At 42.2% G+C, this 19985-nt stretch overlaps 1 protein-coding gene across 1 annotated transcript in view; it reads right to left on the reverse strand.

Moving 5' to 3' along the window:
• Window positions 1-9888: 9888 nt before the first annotated feature.
• Window positions 9889-19985, reverse strand: part of MARCHF5 (membrane associated ring-CH-type finger 5) — a 74732-nt gene continuing 64635 nt past the window's right edge. Inside the window, exon 6 of the mRNA XM_084633820.1 lies at window positions 9889-12295. Coding sequence (XP_084489946.1) covers window positions 12179-12295 — 117 coding nt within the window. The 3' untranslated portion in view covers window positions 9889-12178. The remainder of the gene's footprint in view (window positions 12296-19985) is intronic.

Consider the following 19985-nt stretch of genomic DNA (forward strand, 5'->3'; position numbering starts at 1 on the left):
GTGGTGCCCGCGCACTGCATGGGCTCTGGCTGAATCAAGATTAATTACCTTTTTTCTTCTCCTTCAAAGCAGGGCGTTCTGGGGTAGCCGGGGCACGTTTAAAGGGAAACTGCAAGTGCAGAAGTTAGACTTCCATCAGACACAGGGCAAGAAGAGGATCAGAGAAGAGTGCGTATTCTAAAACTGAAATTCCAGGCTTACTTTGAACCCTAGCTTCGTATATGTAGCTATCTATGCTATTTTAAGTGTGCCTGGTGCTTATACCTGGCAGACAATGTCCCTGTTCCAAAAAGCTTATGAGTTGAATAATTTTTTTACTAAACCTGCTGCAGAGTGAGCCTCATCTTATCTTAGCCTCCCTGTGTCTGTGTAGAAAACGAGTTGGGAGCTGGAATGGGAGCAAGAGATGTAATAGAGAAGGAAGGTGCTTTAATGAAAGAAAAATCCAAAAAAGTGTAAAGAAATTGAGAGAGCAAAAGAGTGTGTGTCAGGGAAAAGCTGAGGTGAGCCAGAGTAAGAGAAGAACGGGAAGGTAAATAATATAAAGCAGAGGTTCTCAAACTGGTCCGCAGACTGAGCTCCATTCAGGTGGTCTGTGGAGAGTTCCCTCTAAGGTGCGCGCCTCGGCGGCTGCACACGAGAATAAAGGGCAGGCGTGACTCTACTAATTAGGTTCCTGGACCCTGGAGAAGATGCAAATGTAAGGTGAGGTGGTGGCCTTATGGGGAATAAGGGGTAGGTCAGAGGGGGCAGTGGGGAGAGAAGAGGGGGTGGGGGGAATTTGGGACGTGCAGGGCTGCAGCAGCCAGAGAAAGAGGCAATCTTCCCCAGCTCCAGGGCTGCGGCTGCTGGGGAGAGACAGCCCTCCAATCCAGCCCCAGCTCAGGGGCTTCCACGGTGCCGGAGAAAGTGGGAGACCCCCCCTCCTTCCCAGCTCGGAGGCTGCTGCGGTGGGGGGGAGGGGGCACATCCATCGCATTAGAAAGGTAGGACTAGTGATATTAAAATATGAGTTGTGGGCTTTTATTTGTAGAACAAAAAAAAGTAACAATTTTTATCCAAAGCGCTTTACAATAGTTAGCTAATGGTACAAACAACATTTGGAAAGATCATTAAGTGGTCCACCAAGACCCTCAGCAATTTTCAAGTAGTCTGCAAAAAAAAAAAAAAAAAAAAAAGTTTGACAACCACTGATCTAAAGGGTTCTTCATTAGTGTGCCTGCACAGTGCTTTGACTTTGTATGAGAAGACATTGTATATGTTTAATACATTTTAACCTAAATGGCAAAAGGTGTTAGGTTTTTTTTTTAAGGTACCTATAGTGCTTTTCATCTCAAAGAGCTCTCCATTAGTGGGGATCAGGAGCCAGACACATAAAACACAGGGAAATTTTGCTTAAGGACACCAGGGGAAACTCATCTTCTGGAAAGCACTGTGGCATTTTTCTCTCCACATAGAGCAGATAGATATACAATTTACTGCTGTGTTGAGCTTTACAGAGGCTACAGCTTCATCTATTCAGAAACTGAAGCTGATGCAGAATGTGTCAGCTGGCTGGTTATGTGGACTGTCTCCCAGTGATCAGAACTGGCTGCCTATTTGTTTTTCAGGTGGAGTTTCAGGTGTTGACTTTGATCTACAAAGTACTAAAAGGCTAAGTGATCTGATCTTCCTGGTAGGACTCATCATATTTGAGAACTTTAATTTAGCTCACTCTCTCTCTGAAAATACAAAGATTTTTTTTCTGGTTTGAGGAAATTGGACCCAATTTGATACTCTGGCAAGAGTATAAAAATATTGTAGAGGAATAAATAGCACTTTTCAGACTGGAAGGTGGAAAAAGAACATGGCAGAGTTCTTGGCTTGAGAGAAAGTGTTGTGCTTTATAAACACTCTTTTGAAGACTGATTTGAACTCTTGCTGGAGTTCTCAACTGAATAATTGCTCTGTATGATTTGAAACATTTTGAATTATTTAAATTCCCATTTGCTGTAATTGAATAACATTGTGGTCTGTGATTTAAAATGTTGAATTAATTGACATTTTATTAAATTCACTTTTGTCTTTTCTCATGTCACTTTTTACTTTAGCAGATTCCTTTAAAATAAAACTATGTGACCCCAATACAGAAGTGATGTTAGAGCTTTCTATGTTCTGATGTTTACCATTGTTCAAGAGAGTCTAAAGTGGTATAACTAGCAAATGGAGCCAGAAAAAGGTGCAAGTTAAAGGTCTATTCTAAATTGCACCTTATTTTCTTTGCTAAATTCCTCTCTTCTGGCCACTTGGTATGTGAATTGCACCAGCTTTCCTTGAGAATGGGTTACAGTCCCTTACGCTTGCTTATAATCAATGGACAAATTCAGAAGTGATGTACATTGGGACATGTAAATTGCATGTTGGTAAGTGGGTGCAAGTCTGAGGGAGTTTACGGGAATCTAAATTTGGTGTATCATACATTTTTGAGAGGGCCACAAAAAAGTTTTGCTCCAGCTCCCCTCTTGACTCAGATCCACTTTTGAATTTTGCTTTAAATCTAAAGACTGCCTAAGCATTAGTAATACCTATGAAGATCTTTTTAGGACACTGGATGTCTCTCCATCACATTCCAATCTCAGCTGAAAACATCTTTGTCCCTTGCAACTCCTCTGTGCTGTTCTCTCTTATTTGTCTCTGGCATAATTCAGAATAACCTAAGTATGAGGACTGGAAGGGCTGTTGGTTTGGGAAAAGGTTCCTGCCATATATATTGTCTAGGGGGAAAGAGACCACAATTTCAGTATGGATAGAAGCATTTGTGTACAAGGAAGAAAGATTCACACCTTTTCCAGGTTCCTTGGCATTCAAGGGCTAAACCATAATGTGTTGGCTCTCTGCCTCTTTTAGTTGTCCTGATATTACACCATGGCAATAAGAGACCAGGGCACTAAGCTTTTGAAGACCCAACCACTGGTGGATAACCAAAGGAACAGACATAATTTCCTGATGCAAATTGATTTCTTGTTGAACTAGGGGTCATTTAGGGTTAAAGCAAGAGAAGCCCAAGGGTCCTCTGAGGGCCCTTGTTTTCAAAATGAATAGCTCAAATTTGGCTTCAGGGTTCTATGCTTCCATGCTGTTCTGTGTGTGCTATACAGTACCATAACCTCATCAATACACTAGGGTATGAATAAACAGATGTTCCTCTTATCCTATCATACAGCTTGTTTTATGGATTATCACGGTGACATTTAACTTGGGTTCCTTATATGCTTAAAAATGTTCTACTCTTAATGTTATCTGTCGTTACTAGTTCTAGATTGAGAAATTTATTGCAATCACGGTGAGACATTTATTTTTAGTTTAATAAAACACTCACTTTATTACACCAAACCTGTATGTAGCCTACCATCAAAGAACAAGGTTTACATTTCTTACGGATCAGAGCGGTAGTTCTTGCATCTTTTACTCTTTATAAGCTATTCATTAAGCTCAAAATATTATTCACGGAGATGCCAAATCAGCAGGTTAAATAGTAAGTATCTCTTATAGATCACACAAGGGGTCACTGAATAAAATGTTTTCAAATTATTCACCAAATGATTGGTGGTAGCCACTTCATATATAGAATGTTGTTTTTATGACTTGCAACCTGCAGATAAGTAATGCTTAATATTTATATAGAATAAAGATCTTTAATAAGGAACTTATAATTAAAAAACTTTAAACCAGAAATGAATTGAACTCTTAACTCAGAAAACGGCATAGGTCAAAAAAGGAGAAAAAAATACAAAGAGTAAAAGCCCTGAGAGAGCGAGTCATGGCCCAGATCTGATGTTTGCAGACATCCAGATTCAGAAAGCCTCCTTAAACATCAACTATAATGCATCTACAAAGGAGACATCAAGCTTTCCTCCAGGATTCTTGGCCCCAGACTAAATAAAAACGGTCCTTAAAGCCATCCCTAAAACATCATTTCATTCAGGTTCCTCATCCAAGCAATAGATAAGAATCTCAAGGCTTAACTCAGGATTTGGTCCTCATGAGCCAAGCAGAAGTATCAAACTAGATAATTTCTAGACTCAACTCTTCTTGTTAATTTGACAATTATAACTAGACATTTTCCCTTTAGGTTCAGTTTGAACCACTGGTTAGGATTCAGCTTAGGAAGGTTTTGTTTGCCTGCAACTTGAAAGCTGAACTAATTAAAGGTAGGACACAACTACTGTAAATTGTGTTTAGGAACTGCAGTTGGTGGGAAGAACCTGATAAATGAAGGGCCAGAAGGGACAACTATAATCATTTAGCTTGACCTCCTGTATAACACAGGCCCTAAGACTTTCTTGAATTAATTCCTTTTGAACTAGAACATATCTTTTTAGAAAAACATCCAGTCTTGATTTAAAAATTGCCAGTGATGGAGAATCCACCACAAACTTTAGTAAGTTGTTCCAATGGTTAACTACCCTCCTGTTAAAAATGTGCATCTTATTTCTAGTGGGAATTTGTCTAGCTTCAATTTCCAGTCATTGGATCTTGTTATGCCTTTGTCTGCTAGAAGAGCCCTCTATTATCAGTTTTCTGTTCTCCATACAGGTACTTATGGACTATGATCAAATCAACCTTTTCTTCCTTAAGCTGAATAGTTTGAGCTCCTTGAGTTTTTTAATATAAGGAATGTTTTCCAATCTGTTAATCACTTTCAAGGCTGATTTCTGAACCCTCTCCAATTGTTCAACATCTTTCTTGAATTGTGAACCCCAGAACTAAACAAAGTATTCCAATGGTGGTTTGCACCAGTGCCAAATACAGAGGTAATATAATCTCTCTGCTCCTGCTTAGTATTCCCAGGTTTACACATCCAAGGATCACACTAGCCCTTTTGGCTACACCATGCTCTGGGAGCTCATGTTCAGCTGATTATCCACTATGATCCCCAAGTCCTTTTCAGAACCACTGCTTTCCAAGACAGTTCCCCCATCCTGTCACTATGGCTACATTCTTTGTTCCTAGATGTATGACTTTACATCTGACCATATTGAAACACAGTTGCTTGTGGATTGCTCTGTATCAGATAAGTTTCCGAGTAACAGCTGTGTTAGTCTGTATTTGCAAAAAGAAAAGGAGTACTTGTGGCACCTTAGAGACTAACCAATTTATTTGAGCATAAGCTTTCGTGAGCTACAGCTCACTTCATCGGATGCATCACCAATTTATTTGAGCATAAGCTTTCGTGAGCTACAGCTCATTTCATCGGATGCAATGCATCCGATGAAGTGAGCTGTAGCTCACGAAAGCTTATGCTCAAATAAATTGGTTAGTCTCGAAGGTGCCACAAGTACTCCTTTTCTTTCTGTATCACAATACACTGACAACATGGATGGGGGAAACTGTATCCTTCAAACTGAACAATACTGTATTTCATGATTTGTGGATATCAGACTCATGCACAACACCCTATTACATACATGCTGCTCACTGATTGGCTCTCATAGGTATATATGGTAGGTACAAGAAAAGGAATTGGTGTGTTTTTCCTTCCCTTACATGCTCTGTTCATGCAGCTGTCAAAAGGGATAAATTCAGATGTTGTGCAGAGCATTTTAGAATGCAGTGTTAATTTTTTACCTGGGGGGTCATCAGGCAGAGCTAATTATCCTGTAATGAGGCTCCTGAAGCTGACTGCAGTACAGACTTTTGAAGGTGTCCAGTTTTAGTCATCATAATTTGTTTTGACATTCTTCATACAGCTAAGATGTGGATGCCACAAATCTTTGTATGCATCAAAGACAGGCTGGGAAAGCAGATGCTGTTAAGACAGGAGAATTATATAATAGTTATTTTAGTAATGAGAACTAGTGCTACAAAGACAGAAGATAGCGGTTTAATTTTATTGAGTATCAGTGAAAAAGTCTTGAGTGCTAGCAAGTAAATAAGAATCTTAGCACTCAATATGAAAATAAGGAACCTGTAAAGTCAAGAGCCAAACTAACTGCACCTCCAGCTGTGATCCTGTCAGTTTTTCCCAGCTAAACATGGTCAGGCTAGTTCAGTACATCGGTGAGAAGCCTTTTAGGCACAAATAGGTGCTAAAAGAAGGAGTGTTGGTGGTATAGGAGGAGGACTTCTAAATCGGTAGGAGGACACTATCCTGATGTGACACTGGTTGCACTGTGTTGCTGACTTTTGAATTTGATGTAATTCTGAGATTCATACTTTCCCCATGGCACACTTAAAAAAAAAAAACTTAACCCCAGCACTGAACCAAATTCCAGTTTGCATAATTAATTTTATTTACCTCAAATTCCTCTCAGGAGTCTAACTCATTAATAGGCAATAAGACTCAAGATCTTGGGTTACTACACACTCTTGAAAACTTTACCCAGGATCTGTGTTGTGAATCATGAGAGCAAATACTATCTGTTTGTGGAGGTGAGGTAACGAAATGCCATTTTATAAGTCAGATATATTAGTGTAATCTTAGTTTTAGTATTGAAAACAGCCCAAATTGGTGGTGGAACAGCTCCATTCCACTTCTGGTTGACAAATAATGACTTGCTTTATTTTGGTCTGAACACATCAGACATACACCATAGATGACTGAAGCATCAACTGAAGTGGAGGGAATCTTTCACCCTTAATTTGTTCAGAAGAAGGACTAAGATATGTAAATTGAAATGGAAGGAAATGTGATAACCTTGCATGTTAAAGTGGGGCCAAGTATGAATATGACATTCATCCAAAAACCTGAATGCTGCGAGGTGGACATAGGTCACTACCAATATATAAACCAGCCTCAAGGTATAGATCTTAACCCAGCATCTCTAATGGAAAGTGAGTCTATGGAGGCCTCTCGTGCTGTAGCATTGCTGAGGACAGTTGTTACCCTGATTAATATTTAATTTCATTTTTGTCGGAAGACACATTAATGCTGTTTTCCAGTTGTGCTGGGGGTGGGATCCCAGTGCAAAGTGACTCTAACGCTGGCATGGTTGGCCATGGGAGTTTTTTCCAGTGGGACGGAAATGGAGTACTAGCTCCCACACCAGTCCACTTCCCTGTTTCTAGAATGGGGACCATGAGCTACTGTAATACTGTCTGTTGGGGGGACATTGACACATAATAGCCCTTGTCTCTAACTTACAGTAAAGTCCCAGAGCAGTGCACAGATGGCCCTAGGTCTAAAGCTGCCTTTGCACCTCCTTGCTCCTTTGGGCCCGTGCCCTCCTCTTAGGTGGAGACAAGGATCAGTAACTGTACTGAGGAGATGGAATGGTATCTAAAAAAGAGAAAATATAGGGGCTTTGGTCTTTTGTATGGATTCCATGCTATATAAACGTCACTGTGAGGCATTGGGAAATTGTAAGACCAGTAATGGGGTTTGATTTAAAAAAAAATTGTCAGCATAATGCTTTGTCTGGAGGCCCACTACTTAGAAGGACATACTAGTTTTTTCCTGGCTTAGTCAACCAGCATTAAATGACATGCCTACGGGAAGTGTATGACAGGGGCTGCTGTGCTGGGGCACTCAAGCAATTTCTGATATTTCTTTGTGCTTCTAAAATTGAATTTTTCTACCGTTCTTTTAGTTGGTACAGCATGAACAGAAATAATCCCTTTCAGCTAATGGTACTGAATGGGGGCAGAAGCAATGAAATTTTCAGAGCACACGAACATCTTTTAACTGACCAATGGAGATTGATAGGTTACAGATTCTTAAACTCTCTCAAGGGGCAGACCATATTTTTAAGAGAAATTGTCCAACTGCCTCACCTCCTGTTTCCTTGTAGAAGTAATATTGGGGGGAAATGTGTAATTTTTGCTATCAGTTGGAAATGAGGTGGTAAAGCCAGCACCATGTGATGCCAGCTAAGACTCTTTGATACTTGTTTTGGCATTTTTTATAATAAACTATTTGTGGAAACTAAGCAGTTAATCTCTGCTTGATTTATGGAAGTACATAGCACTACAAAAAAATGGGTTACAGTTCTATTGAAAATTCAGTAAAAAAAACAACCCTGAGCTATGTACTTCCATAAATCAAGCAGAGATTAACTGCTTAGTTTCCACAAATAGTTATGCAACTTCAACTTTCTCCTGCATTATTTTCTGGGGGCGGAAAATCCACCTTTAAGTGATTCAGAATTTCTAGTAATCTAGAAGAGTGTAAAAGCGAATGCCTTCTGCTCTTTGCCATGACCTTTAGAACCAAAAGATCACTATCTAAGTATAAATGTATATATTGATCTGCAAATGATAATTGGAAGCTTTGGCATTATAGCTAATCCAAAGTACCTCTGATAGTAGGAACTTCAGCAACTCTCTGGCTTCAGTAAATCCTTTCTTCATAAGTTGCCTATATGAAAGTATCCACTAAGCTAAAGATGTATCCTAGAAATGTATCCTAAAAAGACTACAATCCAGGATGGGAGCTCCCACAAAACAGGCTAAAAGTTAAGTTACTACTCAACAGTGTAACTTAAAGCAGTCAAAATGGCAGCTCTGGAACCTGCATGGCTTTCTGAAGTTCTGGAAATGACAAAAGGCAAGCATAGCCACCCTCAGTGACCTGCTAGAAGAAAAGTGCTCATTGCTTGTCATATCTGAAAGAGCTCCAATATAGGGACGAAAAAGGTATATTGACTTTGTCATTGACAGACCATGACCCAGCTGATATTTATATGCCCCTTCCTTGTTCTCTACATCAATTTAATAGCTCTGCAAGCAGAGAACCAATGCTCAAGGTGCAGTTTCTGCTTTGAGGATAAAATGCCCTAATAGGAATATTTTCAAATTAAACCAAACCATAAGAATCTTCAGCTTCAGAAAGCTTTTCCGAGAGTTAAGGTCATTATAGCACCTTTTGAAACATTTTGTACAGAGGGGAAGGGCTCCTCAAAGTTTCTGCTGTTGTCCTTTCCTACTAAGGCCTCAATTCAGAAAAGCAACCTTATACAGCACTTAAGCACCTATGGATGTTTTAAGTTAAGCATAAAGTTCTTTCCTGAATTGAGATATGTCTACACTGAAGCAGGGAGGCAGACAGACTCATGCTAGTGCAGCTTGAGCCAATGCACTAAAAATAGCAGTATGAACACTGCACAACTGGCTTTGGCTAGCCACCAGAGTCCAAGCCTACCTGACCCTCTGGGTCCAAGCTCAGGTGGCTAGCCCAAGCTGCTGCCAGTGCCACAACATCCACACTGCTATTTTTAGCACACTAGCCTGAGCTGAGCAAACATGAGTCTAACTGCACTGGGCATCCCACCTCCAAACAGCAGTGCAGACATAAACATCATTTCCGTGCTAGGTATGTGGCTCCAAAGTGCTGTGATTATCAGAACTGAAAAGGTGAAAGATTGGTAGAAGCAACAATGACATAGGATTGACCTTCAGCTGCCTTTTGAGATATGACTCCAACAGGGATATACTGAGATAGGCAAACTCCCTAACTCTGAAACTCAGAAAAGCAAGTTAGCACAGCGAGTGTTGGCACAAACCCCTTCAAATCAAAAATAGGAATGAAGACAGAAGGGCCCCCCTCTCAACTATGAGGCTTAAGATGTGGAAGAGAGACACACATTCTGCTTGCAAATCACTGAACTGGTCTCCAGGAAAAAGTAGCACCTAAATATTTATGTAATGGAGGGCAAAGACAAACCAAGGTGCCGAATATGTGCTGGAATGCTGTCGGCCAGTGCTCCTTGCTCTGAAAGTAGTGGGATGCACATTGATCACTAGCTAGTATGGGTTTCAGGTCTTCTCACACTATCCTCCTCCCTCATTGAGCAGTAGATTTTGTACTGCACTACCAATCCAGAGCCATCCAGTCCCACCCAATCCCCAATCAGTGTTATCCTAAGTCCTTCAAATCAGAGTAATGGCTTTGATTTTATAAAAATAGGCAGATTTCAGATGATGCACTCATCATTTATTGATAACTGATTAATGAGAGAAAGAGAAATGCTTAAAATTCAATCACAAACTAAATGGAACCTTCAAAGTTAGGTCTCCATTCTCCCCCGCCCCCCAAAAGAGAGTATTTCTTAAATTCCATAAGGTTAACCCTGGAGTGTCTACTTAAAAGAAATGGTATACTACTTTTTGATTCAATAGTTATCAATTTTAAAACCTACTTCTATCATAGGCTTTGGCACTATTTGTTCAATGGACAAAATACACCTACATAATGTAAAAATATTTATTCAACCTAATCCAATGTGGTTATAATTAATACTAAAAAGATTTTACAATACAGCAACAAAAGTAGTAACTCTCTGCCACTAAGTTTAAATCATTTTATACTCCTTTTATAATCATCTGATTTACAACAGGTTCAAAGAAGACAGCTTTCCTACGGAACAAAATGTCAAAACAAATATTTTGCACGATTAAATTCTGCATGAGACTTTAAAAACCAGTTATAAAGTGGTTGGAAATCTATACAGTGAAGACCACTGAAAAGTCTTCTCCTTGTACTGAGGAATTCTGCAAGAAATATGTATTACATTGGTTGAAAACTTATATTACAGAAAATCAGAGGCTGCTGCTGTGTACATATATATATAAAAAAGTCAGACCAATCTTTGAGACCAACATAATCAGCAGATTTACAAGATTATAGTAATTTATCAATAATTTTAGCAAGAATCTCAAATCAGCTATGCATGTATAATTTTCAACAACTGTAGTTTCTGAATACTTGTTGGCCATGTATATACTTTTTATACATTTCTAAAATATTACATTCTATATTTAAAGGTAACACACAAAAAAAGGTACCACATTTTTAAGTGTCACTAACATACGTTATTGCAATTAGACATGAAGTCCACTCTATAGTTGCTTCATTTGTGGTGAAAAGCAACATTTACTTACCAATACTTCACTATGAGGAATGCTTACCCTTCTCCATGCATTTGACATACTATCATGAATAATAATAAAAAAAAAGGAAACTTTAAGAATCAGAACTTTAAAAAAAAAATCATTCAACTGTTATGCACAGAGAACTGCAATTACTGTAAATCCAGGCTAAGTCTTGCATTAATATGAAATGGCCACATTGTTTGTCAAACAGGACTCAGAATTAACACTAACATTGTAATTAGTAATTGCTAATTTCAATTGAAAAATGTGGAGTTATGAACAAGTAAAATTACTGATTAAGTGCTAGTGTCTCCCTTTTTGACATGACACTAAAAACTGCATTTTTACAATAGGCTTTTACTGTTGCAATCAATTATCTTAATTGATTAGAGAATTAAGTTTTATCCTTTAGTCTGTGTACTGACTGATGAGAATCAAGTTACCTTCTCATTGTCCAATGCTCGCTAGTCTCTACTATAATTTATTTGAGTAGTTAATTGCATAATCACAAAGGAACTCTCAAAATACAATCTACTATTACTAAACAGCTGTTCTAATTACAAAAATAAGTGATTGAAATTCACTTCCCCAAATAATTTCTCTAGAGGTGGATCTAATAATAATAGTTACAAGACAGCAAAGGAGCCATGACAGCAATACTAGACACTGCAGACAATACAATTAGATAGTAGCAAAATTAGCTGGAAGCCATGTACTAGCTCATACTCTAGGTGGTCAAAGTTGGCTTATGTGGACCCTTTAGAAAAGGATCAGTCTTCTGCTGGTCTATCCAATGTTGTGTGTACATTTTAGGCCTCTTATTTTACATCTATTGCAGAGCTTCAGCTGCGAACAAGGGAATCCTTATTGGCTAAAATCCAAGAAAAATTTCTCCTTGGCAATAACCTACTCAAACAAAATTTCTTAAAAAAAAATCCCTCTGTGATATCCTTAGTGTTGAATTGGATGGTCTGTGTATGCAAATATTGTGCAGATACTTTATTAAGTGTACAAAAAATGGATTTGGATACAGTCTGTGCATTGATGAGCAACTGCACAATTTCATTTTTTTTTTTAATTCAGCATATGTGATAGATTCAGATGCCTGCCTCTCACAAAGGAAATATACAAAAATGAGAACAAATCACATTCTTAGGTTCAGTGATTACTGAGCGGATTTACCCTGCCACAAGAAAGTGCTTTATTATATTTGAAGAAAAAATAGGAGCAGCCACTTATCACAATTCTCCACTACTGTGCAATAACGATGGAATTGATACATCAAGAGAATCTGGTAGATGAGATTGTATGACAGCTGGAGATCACAGCCTTATGCTCCTTCTTGCTCAGGGTAATTTAAAATTTTGCGGTGAGCTTGACGTAAATATTGCTGCTGTTTGAAGTAAACTTTAAAAGCTCCTTTTATAGCAACAAAAGCAATTCCACCCTGAAATAAAGAGAAATTTTTAAGACTTACAGAACAAGTTCAGCATCACATCTTATCATAGTTTTCTTCTTAGTTGTAAAAAAGGTCAAAAAATAATCAAGAAATATTTCCTTTGAAGTTAAGCTAATTAGAACAATTATGAATGAATACATGAGGCAAATTTTCTGTCACAATAGAATACTACAAATGTTCATGTTACATAAAGATTACATGCTGGGTTTATAAATAATTTTGGAAACTTTTATTCACTTATGAGTTTTGACAAAAAATGAAAACCCATCATATTAAATAACGAGACATTTTCCCAGAATATATAATAAACACACTAATTAACAGTCCCACTAAAAACTAATCAGAACTTGAAAAATCCACTTTTTAGGGGCATTTAGGGAACTTCCTCTGGCAAATACAGAAGGGATCAAAAACCATCAATTTCTGTAAAACTTAAGTTTTCATTAAAGATATGGCTTTAGTCCTCATGCTTGTAAAAACCCTTCCAACACATGAACAGATCTCAAGTGATCTTCTTTAGGTCTTTTCCACACAGGGGGTTTAGTCCACACTAACTTGAGTTATTCTGGTGTGAAAATGCCTGCATACATAAGATGCAATTCGTTAGAGCGCACTAACTTTGCATTTAATGCAAGCCTTGGAGTCCTCTTTCAAACCATACTGAGTTCAATGTGAATTGAGTTAGGGCCATGCACTGCTTTGACAGTCCTCAAACTGCTCTCCCCCACTCTTTTGCAGATGTCTTTTGTGGAGATAGGTTTCAGCGTGATAGTCATGTTAGTCTGTATCAGAAAAACAACGAGGAGTACTTCTAGCACTTAGAGACTAACGAATTTATTTGGGCATAAGCTTTTGTGGGCTAAAACCCACTTCATCAGATGCATGGAATGGAAAAAAACAGACAGGTATATATCTCTTTATCTGAGTGCTCTCCACTGCTCTAGGGTCAAATTGACTGGATGCCCACTCCAACCTTTTAAAAACTGGCATGGGGCCAGGACCAAGGCTGAGGCGGGGAGCAGAGCTACATCCGGCTGCGGGCCCAGCTGCTGCCTCCACCCTCTGGCCATGGCTTCGTCCCAGGCCCCACTCCGGACTCCAGACCCATCCCCAGCTCCAGCCCCCACCCCCTTAACTCCTGTCCGCGTTCCCCCCCGCAGCCGTAGCCTCACTCCCGGCCCTGGCTCTGGGGGAGAGGGGCGGGGACAAGAGTAAGGGGGGCATGACCCTCAAAAGTTTGGAGATCAAGGCTTTAAAGATCAGTTTCATTGTTGTTTTAATTAAAGCTTTATTTATGGGTGTTATGTAACAAGCTGTTTAATAATATAGTCCATTAAAAATTCATTCATAGAGAGTCCACAATGCATGGTACATACCAAAAAAAGTAAATTTTGCATGTCCTAAGATACAATAAGGAGTTCCACAATGTGCCACTTCTACCACCCATCAAAGCGCCTGCAATTCTCACACTCCATTCTGCTCACTCCTGCCTAGGATAACAGCTAGATGTACAGCTGCACTTTGTCAGGCCTGAGACTCAAAGTAAGAGCAGTATGCAACCCTGATAGTACTGCCTCGCCGTTTCCATATTCTAGAGCAGGGGTGGCCAACCTGAACCTGAGAAGGAGCCAGAATTTACCAATGAGCATTGCCAAAGAGCCACAGTAATACGTCAGCAGCCCCCCGTCAGCTCCTCCCCTAACCCCTAGTGTCTCCCACCTGCCAGCAGCACCGCCGATCAGCACCTAACTCTCCATCCCTGAGCCTCCTGCCCGCCGCGATCAGCAGTTTTGTCATGTGCAGGAGGCTCGGGGTGGGGGAGGAGGAGCAAGGGTGTGGCAGACTCAGGGGAAGGAGTGGAGTGGGGCTGGGGCAGAGCCAGGGGTTGAGCATGTGAGCGCCCTGTAGCACATTGGAAAGTTGGCGCCTGTAGCTCCAGGTCCGGAGTTGGCGCCTAAGCAAGGAGCCGCATATTAACCTCTGAAGAGCCGCATGTAGCTCCAGAGCCACAGGTTGGTCACCTCTGTTCTAAATGCTGCCTGTTCAAAAAGTTGGAGCAAGTCTCTGCACCTCAGCCTCCCACCAGCCATTAATGCTTTTTCTCTTACTCTCAGAAATATTGTGCAAAATACAACATGCAGCTATCTTCTTGGGCAAGGTTTTTCTTACAACTTCCAACCTAGCCCATAAACTGCACCATCTTCCTTTCAGATGCATGCTCCACTGTCATTCTGCAACTTGAGGGGATAGTTAAACAGTTCTGTCCTTCTGTCCCAGAAGCCAGTGAATGCCTTCATTAACCAGGGAAGCGGATAAGCCAGGTCTCCCAGGATAATGTCTATAGTGGGGGAAAATGTTCTTTATTCCTTAAGGTAAACAAAGCTGAGTTCTGAAAGATCCTAGCATCGTGGACCTTTCCAGACTATCCTGCATTTATTACTGTAAACCTGATATGGTGGTCAACCAGCCCTTGGTGCACCATGGAGCAATACACTTTCAGTTTATAAACGCTGAGAGGCCTGGTGGAGGGAGCAAACGATAGGCACATGGATCCCATGAACTGCCCCAATACAGTTTGGGAACCCCATGTGTGAAAAGCCATCAATCTCCCGAGCATTACCACCAACCTTTATAACCTGGTGCAACAGTACCTTATGCATGGCACCACATACTTGCATGACAACAGCCCCAACAGTCAATCTCCCTACATCAAAATTGGGTTGACTATGAACAGGTGAGGGGAGGGCTCCTGTCTCATACTGAGAATGAGGGGCGATCAACAGGTTATCTCAAGTGCTTATATATGAATGCACAAAGCCTTAGAAACAAGCAGGGAGAACTGGAGGTCCTGGTGATGTCAAGGAATTATGACGTGATTGGAATAACAGAGACTTGGTGGGATAACTCACATGACTGGAGTACTGTCATGGATAGTTATAAACTGTTCAGGAAGGACAGGCAGGGCAGAAAAGGTGGGGGAGTAGCACTGTATGTAAGGGAGCAGTATGACTGCTCAGAGCTCCGGTACGAAACTGCAGAAAAACCTGAGTGTCTCTGGATTAAGTTTAGAAGTGTGAGCAACCAAAGTGATGTAGTGGTGGGAGTCTGCTATAGACCACCAGACCAGTGGGATGAGGTAGATGAGGCTTTCTTCCGGCAGCTCGCAGAAGCTACTAGATCGCACGTCCTGGTTCTCATGGGTGACTTTAATTTTCCTGATATCTGCTGGGAGAGCAATACGGCGGTGCATAGACAATCCAGGAAGTTTTTGGAAAGCGCAGGGGACAATTTCCTGGTGCAAGTGCTAGAGGAGCCAACTGGGGGGGAGCTTTTCTTGGCCTGCTGCTAACAAACTGGGAAGAATTAGTGGGGGAAGCAAAAGTGGATGGGAATCTGGGAGGCAGTGACCATGAGTTGGTTGAGTTCAGGATCCTGACGCAGGGAAGAAAGGTAAGCAGCAGGATACGGACCCTGGATTTCAGGAAAGCAGACTTCGACTCCCTCAGGGAACGGATGGGTAGGATCCCCTGGGGGACTAACATGAAGGGGAAAGGAGTCCAGGAGAGCTGGCTGTATTTCAAGGAATCCCTGTTGAGGTTACAGGGACAAACCATCCCGATGAGTCGAAAGAATAGTAAATATGGCAGGCGACCAGCTTGGCTTAACGGTGAAATCCTAGCGGATCTTAAACATAAAAAAGAAGCTTACAAGAAGTGGAAGGTTGGACATATGACCAGGGAAGAGTATAAAAATATTGCTCGGGCATGTAGGAATGAAATCAGGAGGGCCAAATCGCACCTGGAGCTGCAGCTAGCAAGAGATGTCAAGAGTAACAAGAAGGGTTTCTTCAGGTATGTTGGCAACAAGAAGAAAGCCAAGGAAAGTGTGGGCCCCTTAATGAATGAGGGAGGCAACCTAGTGACAGAGGATGTGGAAAAAGCTAATGTACTCAATGCTTTTTTTGCCTCTGTCTTCACTAACAAGGTCAGCTCCCAGACTGCTGCGCTGGGCATCACAACATGGGGAATAGATGGCCAGCCCTCTGTGGAGAAAGAGGTGGTTAGGGACTATTTAGAAAAGCTGGACGTGCACAAGTCCATGGGGCGGACGAGTTGCATCCGACAGTGCTAAAGGAATTGGCGGCTGTGATTGCAGAGCCATTGGCCATTATCTTTGAAAACTCGTGGCGAACGGGGGAAGTCCCAGATGACTGGAAAAAGGCTAATGTAGTGCCAATCTTTAAAAAAGGGAAGAAGGAGGATCCTGGGAACTACAGGCCAGTCAGCCTCACCTCAGTCCCCGGAAAAATCATGGAGCAGGTCCTCAAAGAATCAATCCTGAAGCACTTACACGAGAGGAAAGTGATCAGGAACAGTCAGCATGGATTCACCAAGGGAAGGTCATGCCTGACTAATCTAATCACCTTCTATGATGAGATTACTGGTTCTGTGGATGAAGGGAAAGCAGTGGATGTATTTTTCTTGACTTTAGCAAAGCTTTTGACACGGTCTCCCACAGTATTCTTGTCAGTAAGTTAAAGAAGTATGGGCTGGATGAATGCACTATAAGGTGGGTAGAAAGTTGGCTAGATTGTCGGGCTCAACGGGTAGTGATCAATGGCTCCATGTCTAGTTAGCAGCCAGTGTCAAGTGGAGTGCCCCAGGGGTCGGTCCTGGGGCTGGTTTTGTTCAATATCTTCATAAATGATCTGGAGGATGGTGTGGATTGCACTCTCAGCAAATTTGCGGATGATACTAAACTGTGAGGAGTGGTAGATACGCTGGAGGGCAGGGATAGGATACAGAGGGACCTAGACAAATTGGAGGATTGGGCCAAAAGAAATCTGATGAGGTTCAATAAGGATAGATGCAGGGTCCTGCACTTAGGACAGAAGAACCCAAGGCACAGCTACAGACTAGGGACCGAATGGCTAGGCAGCAGTTCTGCGGAAAAGGACCTAGGGGTGACAGTGGACGAGAAGCTGGATATGAGTCAGCAGTGTGCCCTTGTTGCCAAGAAGGCCAATGGCATTTTGGGATGTATAAGTAGGGGCGTAGCGAGCAGATCGAGGGACGTGATCGTTCCCCTCTATTTGACATTGCTGAGGCCTCATCTGGAGTACTGTGTCCAGTTTTGGGCCCCACACTACACGAAGGATGTGGATAAATTGGAGAGAGTCCAGCGAAGGGCAACAAAAATGATTAGGGGTCTGGAACACATGACTTAAGAGGAGAGGCTGAGGGAACTGGGATTGTTTAGTCTGCAGAAGAGAAGAATGAGGTGAGATTTGATAGCTGCTTTCAACTACCTGAGAGGTGGTTCCAGAGAGGATGGTTCTAGACTATTCTAGGTGGTAGAAGAGGACAAAACGAGGAGTAATGGTCTCAAGTTGCAGTGGGGGAGGTTTAGGTTAGATATTAGGAAAAACTTTTTCACTAAGAGGGTGGTGAAACACTGGAATGCGTTACCTAGGAGGTGGTAGAATCTCCTTCCTTACAAGTTTTTAAGGTCAGGCTTGACAAAGCCCTGGCTGGGATGATTTAATTGGGGATTGGTCCTGCTTTGAGCAGGGGGTTGGACTAGATGACCTCCTGAGGTCCCTTCCAACCCTGATATTCTATGATTCTATGATTAAGCAACCTTTATAGGTGACCAACTTACAGATGGCAATGGCGACCAGCTTCTCCATGGGTACAGGGCACTGTATGTCGTGTGATAGACCCAGGCCAGTTGGGTACAGGAGAGTAGTAGAAGGCAGATATACTGGCCATTGGATAAGCAGTTTTCTGTTCCCTGACTGACCAGAGCAGGGGCTGCTCCAGGCTAGGGTGGACACATGACTTCAATTTGCCTGCAAAGAGTCAGTTGAACCCGTTAGGCTAATGAGAACACCTGTCTCCAATTAAGGCCCCATTGGCTTAAAAGGGCTCACTCCAGTCAGGCCGAGGAGAGGAAGTGCGGCTGAAGGGCTGGGTAATGAAGACACCCTCAAGCCACTGGAAAGGGAGCCCAAAGGTAAGGGTGAAGAACACGTTAAGAGAGAGAAGCGGGGGAGCTGTGGGGAAGTGGCCCAAGGAAATGTAGCAACTCTGGCAGGGAAAGGTTGGCTGCCAATAGCTGCTGCCATTAGGGTCCCTGGGCTGGAACCCAGAGCAGAGGGCGGACCCAGGTTCCCCCCAACCAGCCACTACAGAAACACCTCCTGGGAGGGGAAGACAGGTCCCTGTCAAGACAGGAGGCTAAACTGTTCTGGAATAAGCCTGTAGGGACAACAGACAGAGTTCTCTCACCAACCTCCTTGCTGGCTTATGATGAAAAGGGCTCAGTAAATTGTACCCTGGCCCCAGAGAGAGAAGGGCTATGTGGAGGATCACAATAAGCCTCTGAGGCTGACAAACAGCCTGGAAGCGCGGGACTCACGGGGACAAAGCTGGAGCTCTGCCACAGTTGGTACAGTGTTGCTGCAGCTCTGGGGCTAGTTCAGCACAGATTTAAAAAAAAAAAAAAAAATCTTCAGTGTCCTGAAATTCTCTCCCTATTCCTGGTCATCCCAGATCTGCAGAACAATCCTTTCCCAGGGATTGATGCTGGGTTCCCAAGCCCAGCAATGGCGCTGCACTATGTAAAGCTGCTCCAGGAACAGCTCACGTAGTAGTAGTTCAGTGTCCTCCTCTTCTTCCTCTGCTATTGCTGAAGCTACAGTTGTCCCATCATCTGCTCAGTGGTGTGGTAGGTGAAGACCAAAATTGAAGCCACTTGGCTTCAAGAGCTCAAAATAAAGCCTAAGCAGCTTACGTGTGTTTGTGGTTGTCAGCATAGTGGCACAGAGCATTGATTGCTAGGTCCATGATGGCCAACAGCAATTTGAAAATGGCACTAGCCCCCGACAAAGAGACAAAGCATAGGATGGAGAGAGTGGAATCATGGGGCTGGTTTTTTAATCTGACCTCAAGCCACAGAATTTTACTGGCTTCCACCTGACTTCTGCTATGCATCCCACAACGTGAGGTGAGACAAATCCCAGAATGAACACTGCTCAACAGCAAAGACACAGGACCACGGCATACCCTCCCATGCCACGCACTTCCTACATAGCAATTAACTGCCATGGGTGCACAATGATGCAAATTGAAAGAGGGCACAGCCCTGTGTACATAATTAGTACGGCTTATATATAGTATACCAAATAGCGCATGTCAACTCAGTGTGAGCTAAACCCCCCATGAAGACAAAGTCTTAGTCTGTTCTAGTGGCTCTGCTGCTGTTGGTCATAGCTTTCCCAAACCAAAGTAGGAGCACAAAAATTGACAAGGCTTTGAAGTGACTTTACTGTTGGTATTGAGAAGGATAGTGGCTGGTGTGGCAGAGAAACCAGTGAAACAGACAAGCATATCAGTCTCATTAACAGCTGCTTTTGGGGAGGTCATGAGCAGAAGCAGCAGGCACTTGAGTTATTCATAAGGGAGGATCCCTCAGCTCCCTGCTCTCCCTCCCGCAACAGCAGGCAGCAAGCTTTGGGTGGGGGAAGAGATTATTCTCTCTCTTGTTCAGACACCAAAGCAGTAAGGGAGTCCAATTTATACACTTACTATTCAGAAACAAAGAGGCACATTCCTGTGACCAGACCCTACACACTGGGCCTTTCACCAGGGCTTTTCCCCTGGAAGTCACTGGTGGG

This window comes from Lepidochelys olivacea, assembly GCF_965140295.1.
Source record: "Lepidochelys olivacea isolate rLepOli2 genome assembly, chromosome: 7".
NCBI classification, from domain to species: domain Eukaryota; kingdom Metazoa; phylum Chordata; order Testudines; family Cheloniidae; genus Lepidochelys; species Lepidochelys olivacea.